Source organism: Oncorhynchus tshawytscha, linkage group LG02 (assembly GCF_018296145.1).
Source record: "Oncorhynchus tshawytscha isolate Ot180627B linkage group LG02, Otsh_v2.0, whole genome shotgun sequence".
NCBI lineage: Eukaryota > Metazoa > Chordata > Actinopteri > Salmoniformes > Salmonidae > Oncorhynchus > Oncorhynchus tshawytscha.
In genome coordinates, this window is record NC_056430.1 from 11,293,812 (window position 1) to 11,313,505 (window position 19,694).

Genomic DNA, 19,694 nt, shown 5'->3' on the forward strand with positions numbered 1-19,694 from the left:
AATAAGAGTATTTTGTTATGTCCACCTACTTTTCCACTCCTCTATCTCCAGCTCTCTGCTCTCGAAGCTCTGGTCGTATGGCTCGGACTCTGGCTCATCGTCAGGGTCGTGGTACTGGGAGAAGTAGGGGTGGGCCAGGGCCTCGGACGCTGTGATTCGCTTATCAGTGTCCAGAACCAGCATCTTCTCTAACAGATCCACCGCTAGTGGCAGAGAAGGGGGTGGGAGAATGGGAAAGGGATTGTAAACAGAGTGCGTCTGATTAGACCGTGTGAGGGAGTGTGTCTGATTAGACCGTGTGAGGGAGTGCGTCTGATTAGACCGTGTGAGGTGAGGGAGTGCGTCTGATTAGACCGTGTGAGGGAGTGCGTCTGATTAGACCGTGTGAGGGAGTGCGTCTGATTAGACCGTGTGAGGGAGTGCGTCTGATTAGACCGTGTGAGGGAGTGCGTCTGATTGTGAGGGACCGTGTGAGGGAGTGCGTCTGATTAGACAGTGTGAGGGAGCGCGTCTGATTAGACAGTGTGAGGGAGCGCGTCTGATTAGACCGTGTGACGGAGCGCGTCTGATTAGACCGTGTGAGGGAGTGTGAACATTCCACTAGACAGACAACCTTCTTTCTTACTGGGTAATATCAAAAGATGGAGAGTATAAATGAAATGCTGTGTGTTAAACAGTGTGTGTGTGTGTGTGTGTACATATATTACACTACACAGACTAGCCCTTTATTACCTTGTGGGTTAGCGCCTACAAACACATCAGCAAAGTTCCTCTTGAGCATCTGGGGAAGGGAGTTGATGTAGTTTCTGGCCTGTCAAAGATACACACATAGCGGCTCAACACACATTCCACTCAACACAGCTCAAAAACACACTGGGTAGAAAACACAGAATTGACTTCAACTCTTCCCACTGTTTCTGAAATCAAGTGATCCCCACAGGACGTCTATGAAGATAGCTTTCTGTACACTTAGGGCCAAAACTTGAACAGAATGCGTAAATCATGCATTGGGGCGGCAGGGTAGCCTAGTGGTTAGAGTGTTGGACTAGTAACCGGAAGGTTGCAAGTTCAAACCCCCGAGCTGACAAGGTACAAAATCTGTCATTCGGCACCTGAACAAGGCAGTTAACCCACTGTTCCCCAGTAGGCTGTCATTGAAAATAAGAATTTGTTCTTAACTGACTTGCCTAGTTAAATAAAAGGTAAAAAAATAAATAATTTTTGATGCCAATGGGAGGAGGACATGTCAGTTACGGGCACAGTGGATGTACGGGTAACTGCCAAAATAAAAGGAAACACTTGAGTAAACAAAGGGATAAAAAGTATATTGAAACCAGGTGCTTCCACACAGGTGTGGTTCCTGAGTTAATTAAGCAATTAACATCCCATCATGCTTAGGGTCAACTATTAAAAATAAATCACCTAATCATATTTAATTAAATGTTTATCTACGTTGAAAATTCTTATACCACATTTCCAAACTTTTTAGGAGATCATGTCAACAACTTCCTTGTTCTGTTGTTTTACTTTTTGGAACTTTGTGCTCCATTTTGCCTGACTTCAAACACTCACTGCTCAAAATGATAAGTGCATCTTCTCTTTGGGCATGCTTGGAATCCAATAATATATGCATGGACGATACGTTTTCTGGGCAGGTATGCATATTGAAGTATCAACTCAACCTTAAAAAGCTTTACTGATAAAAACAAAAAACAAACAGATCTCAGTGACTTTAAAACAGGGGTCTCAAAGGAGCACAGGGGGTTTAAAGGGTGTGTATGTATGCATGTATATGTGTGTGTGTGTATGTGTGTGTGTGTGTGTCTCAGTCACCAGATCTCAACCCAATTAAACACTAATAGAAGATTCTGGAAGCAGCGCCTGAGACAGCGTTTTCCACCACCACCATCAACAAAACACCAAATTATGGAATTTCTTGTGGAAGAATGGTGTTCACATCCCTCCAATAGAGTTCCAGACACTTGTAGAATATATGCCACAGTGCATTGAAGCTGTTCAGGCTCGTGGTGAGCCGACACCCTATTAAGACACTTTATGTTGGTGTTTCCTTTATTTTTTGACAGTTACCAGGAATTAGGGCTTACAAAGCACTCTGGGAAGTGGTGAGATTACATCAGAGACAAAAGGCAGACTTGTGCAGAGAGAGGGTAGGAAGAGCTCTGCAGAGTAGAACAAAATTCTAGGGGAATATTGTCATCAAACAAAAAAATAGCAAGGTTGATTGGCTTTCAGAGGGAAAAGGGTATTGGTTGATGACTCCAATTCTGTCTCTGCTTGGGTTCCGTGGACAGAGAGCAATATCAAATCAGAGTTTGTCACATGACAGAATAAACAGGTGTAAACCATACAGTGAAATGCTTACGTACAAGCCCTTCCTCAACAAAGAGTTCAAGATCAAAAGATGAGAAAAAATGAATTGTAAATTGAGTGTTTTTTTCTTAAACATCCCACTTTGGTCTGGATGTGTCAATGTGTAGTTCACACACACATAATCTATGAGCAGAATCACTGTCTTACCTCAATTAGCCACGAAATCCCTAGTTTGAAAGAGAGTGTTTTCTGGAATCTGTGCCTTATCATTTCCCCCCCACATGGGCCAGCCCCCTAGCAATTAGTTTCAACCAATGAGCTTCAGCCCCTCGACATCTGAGCGACAGCTAGCAAGACGCGCACACACAGCAGAGTGAGAGAGGGCATGGACGTGGTGCACATACAGTGTCTATAGAAAATCTACACCCCCTTGAACTTTTTTTCACATTTTGTTGCGTTGCAAAGTGGGATTGAAATAGATTTAATTGCAATCATTTTGTCATTGAGCTACAAAATACTCCAAGTCAAAGTGAAAGAAAATACTACACACTTTTACAAATTAAATAACTAAAATATAGTTTTGTTTAGGCAAGTTTTGTTTAGGCAAGAAAATAAACAGGCACCAGCAAAATCCTACAGCAAATCTTCAGTCTGCTTTACACCAGACACTGGGAGATTAATTTACCAGGACAATAACCTACAACACAAAGCCAAATCTACACTGGAGTTGCTGACCAAGAAGAATGTTCCTGAGTGGCCAAGTTACAGTTTTGAATTAAATCTGCTTGAGAATCTATGGCATGACATGAAGAATTTTGAAAAGAATAACAGGCAAATATTGCACAATCCAGGTGTGCAAAGCTCTTATGAGACTTACCCAAGAGTACTTATCTAATCAAGGTATAATAGCATTTTAATTTTCATTCATCTTTATTTCACTTTTTTAAAACCTATTTTTCTTCCACTTTGACAAGAGTATTTTGTGTAGATTGTTTACAAAAAAATGACAATTAAATACATTTTCATCCCACTAATTAAGACAATAAAATGTGAATAAATCCAAGGGGGATGTAGACTTTCTATGGGCACTGTATCGGCACATATGTGACGTAGTACGCAATTTCCGGGGACCACGTTTGCCCTGTGAGCTTTCAGAACTACTCGCTAAAAAGTATACAAAAGGACTTTTAAAAATAGGCATGGAGAATCTCTTTAAAAAAGGCATGGAGAATCTCTTTAAAAAAGGCATGGAGAATCTCTTTAAAAAAAGGCATGGAGAATCTCTTTAAAAAAGGAAACAACATGGGACTTGTGGGAAGGCCTGCTGCAGCCTGGATGAAGTGGAGGGACCTGGGAAGGACGTGTCGTAGTGCCTCACCTCGTGGCTGGGCATCTGGCTAATGAGACAGGCCGGGGGCGTTCCTGTCAGCCTCATGATCTGCTGCAGCTGGTTTATATCTTTCAGGCTCAGGGTCAAGGGTCACACATCATTCTGTCACACAGGTCAAAGTGTCCCTAAACTACAATTGAAGTCAGAAGTTTACATACACTTAGGTTGGAGTCATTAAAAAACTCGTTTTTCAACCACTCCACAAATATCTTGTTAACAAACTATAGTTTTGGCAAATCAGTTAGGACATCTACTATGTGCATGACACAAGTCATTTTTCCAACAATTGTTTACAGACATATTATTTCATTTATATTTCACTGTGTCACAATTCCAGTGGGTCAGAAGTTTACATACACTAAGTTGACTGTGCCTTTAAACATCTTGGAAATGTCCAGATAATGATGTCATGGCTTTAGAAGCTTCTGATAGGCTAATTGACATCATTTGAGTCAATTGGAGGTTTACCTGTGGATGTCTTTCAAGGCCTACCTTCAAACTCAGTGCCTCTTTGCTTGACATCATGGGAAAATCAAAAGAAATCAGCCAAGACATCAGAAAATAAATTGTAGACCTCCACAAGTCTGGTTCATCCTTGGGAGCAATTTCCAAATGCCTGAAGGTACCACGTTCATCTGTACAAACAATAGTACGCAAGTATAAACACCATGGGACCACGCAGCCGTCATACCACTCAGGAAGGAGATGCGTTCTGTCTTTTAGAGATGAATGCACTTTGGTGTGAAAAGTGCAAATCAATCCCAGAACAACAGCAAAGGACCTTGTGAAGATGCTGGAGGAAACAGGTACAAAAGTATCTATATCCACAGTAAAACGAGTCCTATATCGACATAACCTGAAAGGCCGCTGAGCAAGGAAGAAACTGCTCCAAAACCGGCATAAAAAAGCCAGACTACGGTTTGCAACTGCACATGGGGACAAAGATCGTACTTTTTAGAAAAATTTCCTCTGGTCTGATGAAACAAAAATAGAACTGTTTGGCCATAACAACCATCGTTATGTTTGGAGGAAAAAGGGTGAGGCTTGCAAGCCCAAGAACACCATCCCAACCGTGAAGCACGGTGGCGGAGGCATCATGTTGTGGTGGTGCTTTGCTGCAGGAGGGACTGGTGCACTTCACAAAATAGATGGCTTCATGAGGAAGGAACATTTTGTGGCTATATTGAAGCAACATCTCAAGACATCAGTCAGGAAGTTAAAGCTTGATCGCAAATGTGTCTTCCAAATGGACAATGACCCCAAGCGTACTTCCAAAGTTGTGGCAAAATGGCTTTAGGACAACAAAGCCCTGACCTCAATCCTATAGAAAATTTGTGGGCAGAACTGAAAAAGTGTGTGCGAGCAAGGAGGCCAGCTCTTACACCAGCTCTGTCAGGAGGAATGGGGCAAAATTCACCCAACTTATTGTGGGAAGATTGTGGAAGGCTTCCCGAAATGTTTGACCCAAGTTAAACAATTTAAAGGCAATGCTACCAAATCATAATTGAGTGTATTTAAACTTCTGACCCACTGGGAATGTGATGAAATAAATAAAAGCTGAAATAAATAATTCTCTACTATTATTCTGACATTTCACATTCTTCAAATAAAGTGGTGATCCTAACTGACCTAAGACAGGAAATCTTTACTAGGGTTAAATGTCAGGAATTGTGAAAAACTGAGTTTAAATGTATTTGGCTAAGGAGCATGTAAACTTCCGACTTCAACTGTAAATACTGAATAAATGTTTTCCTATTTTTGTGAGTGTGAGTGTGGGTTGGTGGCGGGGTAGAGAATAAGATGAGGTGATGAGAGTAAATATAGGGAGAGGAGGGAGGGAGGTAGAGAGGACTGAGAGCCATGCTGTGTGATTGAATAGAGACAACATGCTTTTAGATCACAGCCAGCAGAGAAACATGTGTCAGAGGAACAGATGAACATGTGTCAGAGGAACATGTGTCAGAGGAACAGATGAACATGTGTCAGAGGAACAGAGAAACATGTGTCAGAGGAACAGATGAACATGTGTCAGAGGAACAGATGAACATGTGTCAGAGGAACAGAGAAACATGTGTCAGAGGAACAGAGAAACATGTGTCAGAGGAACAGAGAAACATGTGTCAGAGGAACAGATGAACATGTGTCAGAGGAACAGAGAAACATGTGTCAGAGGAACAGATGAACATGTGTCAGAGGAACAGAGAAACATGTGTCAGAGGAACAGATGAACATGTGTCAGAGGAACAGAGAAACATGTGTCAGAGGAACAGAGAAACATGTGTCAGAGGAACAGATGAACATGTGTCAGAGGAACAGAGAAACATGTGTCAGAGGAACAGATGAACATGTGTCAGAGGAACAGAGAAACATGTGTCAGAGGAACAGAGAAACATGTGTCAGAGGAACAGAGAAACATGTGTCAGAGGAACAGATGAACATGTGTCAGAGGAACAGAGAAACATGTGTCAGAGGAACAGATGAACATGTGTCAGAGGAACAGAGAAACATGTGTCAGAGAAACAGAGAAACATGTGTCAGAGGAACAGATGAACATGTGTCAGAGGAACAGAGAAACATGTGTCAGAGGAACAGATGAACATGTGTCAGAGGAACAGAGAAACATGTGTCAGAGGAACAGATGAACATGTGTCAGAGGAACATGTGTCAGAGGAACAGATGAACATGTGTCAGGGAACATGTGTCAGAGAAACAGAGAAACATGTGTCAGAGGAACAGATGAACATGTCAGAGGAACAGAGAAACATGTCAGAGGAACAGAGAAACATGTGTCAGAGGAACAGATGAACATGTGTCAGAGAAACAGAGAAACATGTGTCAGAGAAACAGATGAACATGTGTCAGAGGAACAGATGAACATGTGTCAGAGGAACAGAGAAACATGTGTCAGAGGAACAGATGAACATGTGTCAGAGGAACAGATGAACATGTGTCAGAGGAACAGAGAAACATGTCAGAGGAACAGATGAACATGTCAGAGGAACAGATGAACATGTGTCAGAGGAACAGAGAAACATGTCAGAGGAACAGAGAAACATGTGTCAGAGGAACAGATGAACATGTGTCAGAGGAACAGATGAACATGTGTCAGAGGAACAGATGAACATGTGTCAGAGGAACAGATGAACATGTGTCAGAGGAACAGAGAAACATGTGTCAGAGGAACAGAGAAACATGTGTCAGAGGAACAGATGAACATGTGTCAGAGGAACAGATGAACATGTGTCAGAGAAACAGAGAAACATGTGTCAGAGGAACAGAGAAACATGTGTCAGAGGAACAGATGAACATGTGTCAGAGGAACAGAGAAACATGTGTCAGAGGAACATGTGTCAGAGGAACAGATGAACATGTGTCAGAGGAACAGAGAAACATGTCAGAGAAACAGAGAAACATGTGTCAGAGGAACATGTGTCAGAGGAACAGATGAACATGTGTCAGAGGAACAGATGAACATGTGTCAGAGGAACAGATGAACATGTGTCAGAGGAACAGATGAACATGTGTCAGAGGAACAGATGAACATGTGTCAGAGGAACAGATGAACATGTGTCAGAGGAACAGATGAACATGTGTCAGAGAAACAGAGAAACATGTGTCAGAGGAACAGATGAACATGTGTCAGAGGAACAGATGAACATGTGTCAGAGAAACAGAGAAACATGTGTCAGAGGAACAGATGAACATGTGTCAGAGGAACAGATGAACATGTGTCAGAGGAACAGAGAAACATGTCAGAGGAACAGATGAACATGTCAGAGGAACAGATGAACATGTGTCAGAGGAACAGAGAAACATGTCAGAGGAACAGAGAAACATGTGTCAGAGGAACAGATTAACATGTGTCAGAGGAACAGATGAACATGTGTCAGAGGAACAGATGAACATGTGTCAGAGGAACAGATGAACATGTGTCAGAGAAACAGAGAAACATGTGTCAGAGGAACAGAGAAACATGTGTCAGAGGAACAGATGAACATGTGTCAGAGGAACAGATGAACATGTGTCAGAGGAACAGATGAACATGTGTCAGAGGAACAGATGAACATGTGTCAGAGGAACAGATGAACATGTGTCAGAGGAACAGATGAACATGTGTCAGAGGAACAGATGAACATGTGTCAGAGGAACAGATGAACATGTGTCAGAGAAACAGAGAAACATGTGTCAGAGGAACATGTGTCAGAGGAACAGATGAACATGTGTCAGAGGAACAGATGAACATGTGTCAGAGGAACAGATGAACATGTGTCAGAGGAACAGAGAAACATGTCAGAGAAACAGAGAAACATGTGTCAGAGGAACAGATGAACATGTGTCAGAGGAACAGATGAACTCAGATGGACAAGAGGGAGTCAAGGGCATTACAAGGCAGCTCTACTCAATGACAACTAGATAAGTGTTTCCCAACTCTGGTCCTCCAGGACCCCCCAACAGTACACAGTTGTATTGTATCCCTGGACAAACACACCTCATTCAACTAGTCAACTAATCATCAAGGCCTCAATGAGTTGAATGAGGTGTATTTGTCCAGGGATACAATACACATGTGTACTGTTGGTGGGACTGGAGGACCAGAGTTGGGAAACTGAACTAGATGGTTGTCTTTGCTTCTCTTAATAGACACACTATGGAAGTTTTTAGTTGCTAATTGGTTACCTTAAATATTGGCTTTAAGAATACAAGAAAATAGACTGAGAGCAGCCCATGTATCTGGGAGCTGGACATACACAGGGAGCTGTGGTGTGGAGTTAGAGTTACAGTGAGTGGCTATATAAGGGCAGGACAGGAAGAAAGTATAGTAGTTTAGGAGGTTGTCATAGTAACGCCGGACCCTGTCCTTCAAAGATAATTTGTAAAAATCCACATAACTTCACAGATCTTCATTGTAAAGGGTTTAAACTCTGTTTCCCATGCTTGTTCAATGAACCATAAACAATTAATGAACATGCACCTGTGGAACGGTCGTTAAGACACTAACAGCTTACAGACGGTAGACAATTAAGGTCACATTTATGAAAACTTACACACACTAAAGAGACCTTTCTACTGACTCTGACAAACACCAATATAAAGATGCCCAGGGTCCCTGCTCATCTGCGGGAACGTGCCTTATGCATGCTGCAAGGAGGCATGAGGACTGCAAATGTAGCCAGGGCAATAAATTGCAATGTCCGTACTGTGAGACGCCTAAGACAGCGCTACAGGGAGACAGGAAGGGGAGCTGATCGTCCTCGCAGTGGCAGACCACGTGTAACAACACCTGCACAGGATCAGTACATCCGAACATCACACCTGCGGGACAGGTACAGAATGGCAACAACTGCCTGAGTTACACCAGGAACGCACAATCCCTCCATCAGTGCTCAGACTGTCCGCAATAGGCTGAGAAAGACTGGACTGAGGGCTTGTAGGCCCGTTGTAAGGCAGGTCCTCACCAGACATCACCGGCAACAATGTCACCTATGGGCACAAACCCACCATCGCTGGACCAGACAGGACTGGCAAAAAGTGCTCTTCACTGACGAGTGGCGGTTTTGTCTCACCAGGGGTGATGGTCGGATTCGCGTTTATCGTCGAAGGAATGAGCGTTACGCCGAGGCCTGTACTCTGGAGCGGGATCGATTTGGAGGTGGAGGGTCCGTCATGGTCTGGGGCGGTGTGTCACAGCATCATTGGACTGAGCTTGTTGTCATTGCAGGCAATCTCAGTGCTGTGCGTTTACAGGGAAGACATCCTCCTTCCTCATGTGGTACCCTTAAAATGCAAATGTATGCATGTATACAGTGGGCTCCAAAACTATTGGCACCCCTGACTGGCAATGTACAAACAATACTTATCATTATAGAGATAAACTCAAAATACAAACGTGTGAGAAACACTGTACTTTATGTTTCAATGGAACCAACCAAAATCATACAATCATTACAATTATCCTCTTGCAAGGATAACAGCATGGAGTCTTTTCCTGTGATGTTTGACAAGGTTCAGGAACACATTTGGAGGGATTTTGGACCATTCCTCTATGCAGATCCTCTCCAGATCCTTCACATTCTTGGGTTTGAGCTTATCAACTGGCCTCTTGCACTCAGCCCACAGGTATTCGATTGGATTGAGTTCCAGCGACTGAGATGGCTATGGCAGAACATTGATTTTGTTGTCACAGAACCATTGCAGAGTGGATCTGGAGGTACGTTTTGGGTCATTGTCTTGTTGGAAAGTCCACCTACAGCCAAGTCCCAGCCTTCTGGCAGAGGCAACCAGATTGTCAGCCAAAATTGCCTGGTACTTGGTGGAATTCATTATGCCATCAATCTTAACCAGTGCCCCTGGGCCTCTGGAATTAAAACAGCCCCAAAACATCACTGACCCACCACCATATTTCACCGTGGGTACGAGGTGCCTCTCCTTGTATGCATCTCTGTTTCACCGTGGGTACGAGGTGCCTCTCCTTGTATGCATCTCTGTTTCACCGTGGGTACGAGGTGCCTCCTTGTATGCATCTCTGTTTCACCGTGGGTACGAGGTGCCTCTCCTTGTATGCATCTCCGTTTCACCGTGGGTACGAGGTGCCTCTCCTTGTATGCATCTCCGTTTCACCGTGGGTACGAGGTGCCTCTCCTTGTATGCATCTCCGTTTCACCGTGGGTACGAGGTGCCTCTCCTTGTATGCATCTCCGTTTCACCGTGGGTACGAGGTGCCTCTCCTTGTATGCATCTCCGTTTCACCGTGGGTGCGAGGTGCCTCTCCTTGTATGCATCTCCGTTTCACCGTGGGTACGAGGTGCCTCTCCTTGTATGCATCTCCGTTTCACCGTGGGTACGAGGTGCCTCTCCTTGTATGCATCTCTGTTTCACCGTGGGTACGAGGTGCCTCTCCTTGTATGCATCTCTGTTTGTACGAGGTGCCTCTCCTTGTATGCATCTCTGTTTCGAGGTGCCTCCTTGTATGCATCTCTGTTTCACCGTGGGTACGAGGTGCCTCTCCTTGTATGCATCTCTGTTTCACCGTGGGTACGAGGTGCCTCTCTTGTATGCATCTCTGTTTCACCGTGGGTACGAGGTGCCTCTCCTTGTATGCATCTCTGTTTCACCGTGGGTACGAGGTGCCTCTCCTTGTATGCATCTCTGTTTCACCGTGGGTACGAGGTGCCTCTCCTTGTATGCATCTCTGTTTCACCGTGGGTACGAGGTGCCTCTCCTTGTATGCATCTCTGTTTCACCGTGGGTACGAGGTGCCTCTCCCTGTATGCATCTCTGTTTCACCGTGGGTATGAGGTGCCTCTCCTTGTATGCATCTCTGTTTCACCGTGGGTATGAGGTGCCTCTCCTTGTATGCATCTCTGTTTCAACGCCAAACATGCCGATGCTGTTTCTGACCAAAACGTTCCATTTTGGTCTCATCTGACCAGAGCAACTTCTTCCAGTCATAATTTAAATTAGGTTTGGCAAACTCCAAGTGCCTGTGTCTTGGGGTCAGAAAGGGATTTCTTCTAGCAGCCCTTCCAAAGAGCCTGTGGTTGTGAAGGTAGCGTCTGATGGTGCTTCTTGAAACCCGGTGTCCCCAAGACGCCACCAAGGCCTGCAAATCTTTCAGTGATTCTTGGGGATTTTGTTGCTTCTCTCACGATCCTCCTCCCTATCCTGGGGGGCAAAATGCATTTGCGTCCTCTACCCGTGAGGTTTTCCATATCTTTAGAATTTATAAATAATTCCCCTGACAGTTCTCAGTGGAAATTCAATCGTTTGGAACTTGGATCTTCTTGTAGCCATGACCAGATTTATGAAGGTCTACGACCATCTGTCTCTTTTGAACTGCCAGTTCTTTTGTTTTCTTCATGGTGTTGGACGACAAAGGGATATTGCATGTGTGTTCTAGTTTTTATACCCTAGTGAAACAGGAAGTGATGTAATGGCTCAATATAGTTCCTCAATAGACTTCCTGGTTTAATTTTGGTAGATGTTATTTACAATAATCTTTAAGGGTGCCATTAATTGTGAAACCTTGATTTGGAGGACATTGATTTTCAATTAAATGAATAAATTATTTTGGTTGGTTCCATTGAAACATTATTATTATTTCTCACATGTTGGAATTTTGAGTCTCTCTATAATTATATTGTTTATATTTTTTAAGGATTGTTTGTGCATTGCCAGTCAGGGGTGCCAGTAATTTTGTAGGCCCATAAACATGTATATGTATATATAGGCCCATTAAAATGTACACATACTTCCTATCTTGTTTTAGATGTTCAAGAGTGGGCAGATTTTTTTTCTCTCTCTATTTTTTTTATACCCCCTTTTTCGATCTTGTTTCATCGTTGCAACTTTCCAATGGGCTCGGGAGGCGGAGATCGAGTCATGCGTCCTCCAAAACATGAGCCGCCTAACCCGGAAGCCAGCCGCACCAATGTGTCGGTGGAAACACCATTCAACTGAAGACCAAGGATCAGTCTGCAGGCGCCAGGCCCACCACAAGGAGTCGCTATGAGCCAAGTAAAGCCCCCCCCCCCCGGCCAAACCCTCCCACGTTGGGCCAATTGTACGCCTATGGGACTCCCGATCACGGCCGGTTGTGATATAGCCCCAGTTCGAACCCGGGTCTGTAGTGACACCTCTAGCACTGGAATGCCCCCAAAAATATTATTTTCCCCCAAATAATAATTTCCCAAACAAACAAAAAAATTAAACCTCCCGCGGGCCATATTGATTGGGCTCGCGGGCAAGATCCATATGTTACCCACCCTTGATGTAGGGGTTAGGGGTCAATATTGAATTTGTCCATTAGAACTTTTCTCCGCCACCATGACCACAGTGAAAGGATACGGTCGGTGCCGGGGAATAACGTCCGTCCAGTGAGCAGCTCTGCCATGATGCAGCCGACTGACCAGATGTCCACTACCGCAACAAAAACATTGTTACCATCCACTCATGTAGTTGTCGGTTTTCTTGTGTGTGTGTGTACTAGATGAGTATGTACCAGGTGTGTGTTGTATCTGTCATGTTGTAGTGATAGTTAGTATATCATTACCTGTCATGTTGTAGTGATAGTTAGTATATCATTACCTGTCATGTTGTAGTGATAGTTAGTATATCATTACCTGTCATGTTGTAGTGATAGTTAGTATATCATTACCTGTCATGTTGTAGTGATAGTTAGTATATCATTACCTGTCATGTTGTAGTGATAGTTAGTATATCATTACCTGTCATGTTGTAGTGATAGTTAGTATATCATTACCTGTCATGTTGTAGTGATAGTTAGTATATCATTACCTGTCATGCTGTAGTGATAGTTAGTATATCATTACCTGTCATGTTGTAGTGATAGTTAGTATATCATTACCTGTCATGTTGTAGTGATAGTTAGTATATCATTACCTGTCATGCTGTAGTGATAGTTAGTATATCATTACCTGTCATGTTGTAGTGATAGTTAGTATATCATTACCTGTCATGTTGTAGTGATAGTTAGTATATCATTACCTGTCATGCTGTAGTGATAGTTAGTATATCATTACCTGTCATGTTGTAGTGATAGTTAGTATATCATTACCTGTCATGTTGTAGTGATAGTTAGTATATCATTACCTGTCATGTTGTAGTGATAGTTAGTATATCATTACCTGTCATGTTGTAGTGATAGTTAGTATATCATTACCTGTCATGTTGTAGTGATAGTTAGTATATCATTACCTGTCATGTTGTAGTGATAGTTAGTATATCATTACCTGTCATGTTGTAGTGATAGTTAGTATATCATTACCTGTCATGTTGTAGTGATAGTTAGTATATCATTACCTGTCATGTTGTAGTGATAGTTAGTATATCATTACCTGTCATGTTGTAGTGCATCCAGTTCAGCATGATCTCTGGGGCGCGGTACCACCTGGTCGCTACATAACCAGTCATCTCATCATCAGTGTGTCGCGCCAAACCAAAGTCCAGGATCTGACAGATAAATTAAGAGATAGGGGTGTATGTGTGTTGTATATGCGTGGGTGTATGTGCAGATAGGGTTAGCTTTAAACAAACTCCACAGCAGATTAAATCCTACGCTTTTAACCTTGTGTGTGTGTGTGGGTGGAGTGTATTAAAGCCACTCTAATAATAATAAACACACAGTACTGTAAACAGTACCATCCAACAATAACTATTACTGCTGGTACAAATTGTGTTATTACATGTTTTATGTTGCTGATATGAATGTTGGCCACTGTCAGGTGTTTAATTATTATTATATATATTTTTTAAAGACAACTACAGTAACATATTGCTTTCTAGCTGGAGAAGAGGAGCTGATCAGAGCAGATGCTATATCTTAATTTGTCCCTGCTTCTCACAGCACCAAGATAATTCTGCAGCAACAGGAAATGTGAATTATTATGTGGATTATAATTAATGGACATTGTTGTAGAGGTTGATACATTTTTCGTTAGGGATAATCAAGCCTGACATTTTAAACCTTTAATACACTACAACAGAGTGATCAGATTAAGACAGCAGATCTATAGGCACTAAGCAGGGTACAGTAGGCCAATAGTTTTTTAAAATGTTTTACCTTGAGCTCACAGTCCTCATTCACTGCCAGATTACTGGGCTTCAGATCCTGTGGAGAGAGGGAGGGAGGGAGAAGGGAGAGAGAAGAGAGAGATGGAGGGAGGGAGAAGAGAGAGAGAAGAGAGAGATGGAGAAGGGAGAGAGAAGAGAGAGATGGAGGGAGGGAGAAGAGAGAGAGAAGAGAGAGATGGAGGGAGACGAGAAGAGAGGGAGGGAGGAGATGTAAAGAGAGAGGGACGAAGGGGAGAATAAGGAAGGGGAGAATAAGGAAGGTATTGAGTAATATTCCCACCCTCCACCCCATGCAAGCATCTTGATTTAAATATGAAATGTAAATATGATGTAACTTACTCTGTGGATGATGTCTGCTGAATGGATATACTGCAAAACAAAACAACAGTTAACAACACTGCATACCTACGGAACCTTTACCTGCTGCAGCTATGGAAAAACACAGACCAGACAGACAGACAGGACAGGGCAGACCAGACAGGGCAGACAGACCAGACAGGGCAGACAGACCAGACAGGGCAGACAGACAGGGCAAACAGACAGGACAGACAGACAGGGCAGACAGACAGGGCAGACAGACAGGGCAGACGGACAGGGCAGACAGGACAGACAGACAGGGCAGACAGACAGGGCAGACAGACAGGGCAGACAGACAGGGCAGACAGACAGCACAGACAGACCTTGAGTCCCCTGAGGATCTGGTATATGAGGAATTGCACATGGTCGTCTGTCAGCTTCTGACACTTCACTATGTTGTTGAGGTCTGCCCCCATCAGGTGGGTCACCAGGTAACTGCCAATCAAAAAAGAAAAAAAAAAGAAAAAAAGGAAGACAAGTTGTCACCATGGCAACACAACAAGAGAGAGTATGAAAGAGAGAGAGCATGTCTCCTTCGCCAGCACTACGAATTTCAAGCCATACACACCGCTAAAAGCTTTACATATCCTTTAGGGTGAACCAGGGAGAGCGTTGTGTGTGTGTGTGTGTGTGTGTGTGTGTGTGTGTGTGTGTGAAGTGATATGAAGTGAAGGATATTGCGTAAGTATTCTGCACACACACTGGCAGCCATGGAGAAAGTGGAATGGTTGTTACCATGGAAATAAGGAATAATGTGTGCATGTGGTAATCCTGCATGTTCCTTAGTGAGATGAACCACACAACAAACCATACGAAATAAAGATCTGCAGAAATTGGTTTGTTTAAATAAACCATTATATTCCACATGCATGTGTGTGTGTGTGTGTGTGTGTGTGTGTGCATCCGCGCATGCGTTCTGCTAGGCAATTCAAACTCCACGTGCTATACGAACTGCCAGAGAGAGAGGGGGGGATAGAAGTGGAGGAAAGAGAAGGAGAGAAAGAAAGCGAATACTCACACGTCGTTGAATTCCTCTAGGCTGGTGGCAGGCGTGAACACATCCAACAGACCAATCACCTAACAGCAAAGGTCAAAAGGTTACACAACATTCTACACACAACAGACACGACTCACACTAGAGATAAAGGTCACACTAGAAAAAAATATTGTCCGTGTCTGAATAACCGTACTGGCGTTCTAAATTCCAAGCAGACCACCATAGTCCCTGTGCCCAAAGAAGCGAAGGTAACCTGCCTGAATTATTAAGTGCTTTGATAGGTGCTTTGATAGGCTGGTCATGGCTCACATCAACAGCATCATCCCAGACACCCTAGACCCACTCCAATATGCATACCACCCCAACAGATCCACAGATGACGCAATCTCAATCGCACTCCACACTGCCCTTTCCCATCTGGACAAGAGGAACACCCATGTGAGAATGCTGTTCATTGACTACAGCTCAGTGTTCAACACCATAGTGCCCATGAAGCTCATCACTAAGCTAAGGACCCTGGGACTAAACACCTCCCTCTGCAACTGGATCCTGGACTTCCTGACGGACCGGGCTCCCATTCACAGTCCCCTCCTGTTTTCCGACAGGGCTGTAGTGGAGCGGGTCGTGGACTACAGCAAGACAAAAAGGCAGGCCGAACAGGCTCCCATTCACATCGACAGGGCTGTAGTGGAGCGGGTCGACAGGGCTGTAGTGGAGCGGGTCGTGGTCTACAGTACAGGGACTACAGGAAAAGGCAGGCCGAACAGGCTCCCATTCACATCGACAGGGCTGTAGTGGAGCGGGTCGTGGACTACAGGAAAAGGCAGGCCGAACAGGCTCCCATTCACATCGACAGGGCTGTAGTGGAGCGGGTCGTGGACTACAGGAAAAGGCAGGCCGAACAGGCTCCCATTCACATCGACAGGGCTGTAGTGGAGCGGGTCGTGGACTACAGGAAAAGGCAGGCCGAACAGGCTCCCATTCACATCGACAGGGCTGTAGTGGAGCGGGTCGTGGACTACAGGAAAAGGCAGGCCGAACAGGCTCCCATTCACATCGACAGGGCTGTAGTGGAGCGGGTCGTGGACTACAGGAAAAGGCAGGCCGAACAGGCTCCCATTCACATCGACAGGGCTGTAGTGGAGCGGGTCGTGGTCTACAGGAAAAGGCAGGCCGAACAGGCTCCCATTCACATCGACGGGGCTGTAGTGGAGCGGGTCGTGGACTACAGGAAAAGGCGAGCCGAACAGGCTCCCATTCACATCGACGGGGCTGTTAGTGGAGCGGAGAGAGTTTCAAGTTCTTTGGTGTCCACATCACCAACAAACTATCATGGTCCAAACATACCAAGACAGTTGTGAAGAGGACAGTCGTGAAGAGGGCACGACAAAACCTTTTCCCCCTCAGGAGACTGAAAAGATTTGGCATGGGTCCCCAGATCCTCAAAAGGTCCTACAGCTGCAACATTGAGAGCATCCTGCCCGGTTGCATCACTGCCTGGTACGGAAACTGCTCGGCATCTGACTGTAAGGCGCTACAAGAGGATAGTGCGAACGGCCCAGTACATCACTGGGGCCATGTTCCCTGCCATCCAGGACCTATATAACAGGCGGTATCAGAGGAAAGCCCATAAAATTGTCAGAGACTCTAGTCACCAAAGTTATAGACTGTTTTCACTGCTACCGCACGGCAAGTGGTACCGGAGCACCAAGTCTAGGACCAAAAGGCTCCTCATCAGCTTCTACCCCCAAGCCATTAGACTGATGAACAATTCATAAAATTGCCACCGGACAATTTACATTGACCCATTGATCCCCCCTTTAGTACACTGCTGCTACTTGCTGTTTATTATCTATGCATAGTCACTTCACCCCCACCTAACCTTTAACCCTGCACCCTGCTGTATATAGCCTCGTTATTCTTATTGTGGTACTTTTTATCATTACTTTTTATTTTAGTGTACTTGGTAAATATTTTCTTAACTATTCTTGAACTGCACTGTTGGTTGAGGGCTTGTAAGTAAACATTTCACGGTAAAGTCTACACTTGTTGTATTCAGCGCATGTGATAAATAAAGATTGATTTGAATAGTAGGCTGATTGGTTATGCGAAAATAGAACGTTTTCTATTTTCTAAACTGTAGTATGATTTAAAATGCCAGGATGTCATACTCATAGCTTGCATGCTATTGAGGAAGAGATGAGTCTTTTCTGATCTAGGTGTGTTTGACAACAGCTAATAAAATCTGCTGATAATCACAGAATGGGACCAGCTGTAGCAAAATGGAGGACTGGAGGGAAACAAAGCAATTCCACATTAGATGATGTATTCTCAGTATGGGTGACTAGAAGCAGCCTTGTTTTGGTTCATTGTGTTAATGAAGAACAGAAGAAGCCTGTACTGGATCTGGCTAAATTAGTAACATGTATTGAACTTCGGAGCAAGGCGCCTGCCAAAGGAGTTATAGCTGGAGTCTCGTTGGATATAGATGATTGGTACCTTAGTCAGAATATCCCAGGAGTAGTCAGTGCACATCATCTGACCCGTATGGTGATCGGGAGGAAGGAGAAAAGCCTGTCGACACACTGCATTTGTGTCCAAACCATTACAGTGTGGAAATTGTAAAGAATTTGGTCATGTGTCAAATGTGTGGAAATTGTAAAGAATTTGGTCATGTGTCAAATGTTTGCAGATGGGAGAAGTACGATATTGAAGAATCTGTGAATGGAAACTGTTGCAACTGTGGTGTGGACTGCCTTGAGTGCCTGTTAGGGTGAAGGAGATCGAGGTGTGAAGGATCAGGGCTGTGCAGCTGATCTCCTATGTGGAGGCGGTGACGAGAGATGAAGGGGGAAGAGGCAACAGTGTTGAAGATATGGAGGTGGATCCATTGAAACCAGTTGGTAGTGTTTTAAGTCAGTTGGGTGATCTGGATAAACTCATTGTGAAGAAAGTGGATTTCATGTCATTTATAGCCACAACACAAGTGTTTAAGTGTTTAGGAAGTCCAGGAAGCTGGACATCATTATATCTGCAGCCAACATGTTTTTGGGTCTCCAAGACTTCAAGGCAGAAGCACGACAAGGACTATTTGTCGCTAGGAAATGTTCCACTCTCACAGGTGGCTTCTGAGGCTGTGTTAGGACCTGATTAGGATTAGAATTAGAATTTTACCTGATTAGAAACAGCTTATTTTTTCTTTTTCAACACAACTGATTGGCTCAAATGCAATAAGAAGGAAAGAAATTCCACCAATGAACTTTTTAACAAGGCACACGTGTTAATTGAAATGCATTCCAGGTGACTACCTCATGAAGCTGGTTGAGAGAAGGCCAAGAGAGTGCAAAGCTGTCAAGGCAAAGAGTGGCTACTTTGAAGAATCTCAAATATATTTAGATTTGTTTAACACTTTTTTGGTTACTCCTTGATTCCATATGTGTTATTTCATAGTTTTGATGTCTTCACTATTATTCTACAATGTAGAAATAGTAAAAATAAATAAAAAAACCCTTGAATGAATAGGTGTGTCCAAACTTTTGACTGGTACTGTATATTTTACTGCTTGTCGGATCTTGGTCGACCAACAGCCTATTGACCAGTTGACTAAATGGGGTCAGCCCTAAGGAGGATTATCACACCGTATGTAGTTTTAGTAAGTAGTAGGCAAGACCGATTCGGACATGGCCATTGACACTGACACAAAACAAACATGTGGTCTTCTTTCAATTGCTAAAACCCTTCAGGGTGAATGAGGCAGAGTGCACAAATAGAGGGGCTGGTTTCCAACGTCATGGTGAGACTGACACCACCCGGTGTCCTTGACATGATCCATCACTTTGTTTTCACATTTGACAACCGAGAACATCATTTTTCATTTAAACAAAGATGATGGATTTTAGACTCCAGTAACGTGGAGTTGTTCTCAAAGCTCTGGAACAGCCTACACCACCGTTCTCCTCTCCTCACAAGGCAGAACATCCAATCAAATGTTATCGTAGGTGCAGCGAAATGCTTGCGTTTCTAGCTCCA

General features: G+C 43.9%; 1 protein-coding gene across 1 annotated transcript in view; it reads right to left on the bottom strand.

Annotated features, from left to right (window-relative positions):
* Positions 1–19,694, bottom strand: part of LOC112221833 (mitogen-activated protein kinase 14A) — a 43,480-nt gene that overhangs the window by 3,109 nt on the left and 20,677 nt on the right. Inside the window, exons 3-11 of the mRNA XM_024384207.2 lie at positions 15,687–15,745; positions 14,992–15,103; positions 14,651–14,680; positions 14,301–14,348; positions 13,576–13,690; positions 12,566–12,637; positions 3,710–3,789; positions 733–811; positions 30–203 (exon numbers count right to left, since the gene is read on the bottom strand). Coding sequence (XP_024239975.2) covers positions 30–203; positions 733–811; positions 3,710–3,789; positions 12,566–12,637; positions 13,576–13,690; positions 14,301–14,348; positions 14,651–14,680; positions 14,992–15,103; positions 15,687–15,745 — 769 coding nt within the window. The remainder of the gene's footprint in view (positions 1–29; positions 204–732; positions 812–3,709; positions 3,790–12,565; positions 12,638–13,575; positions 13,691–14,300; positions 14,349–14,650; positions 14,681–14,991; positions 15,104–15,686; positions 15,746–19,694) is intronic.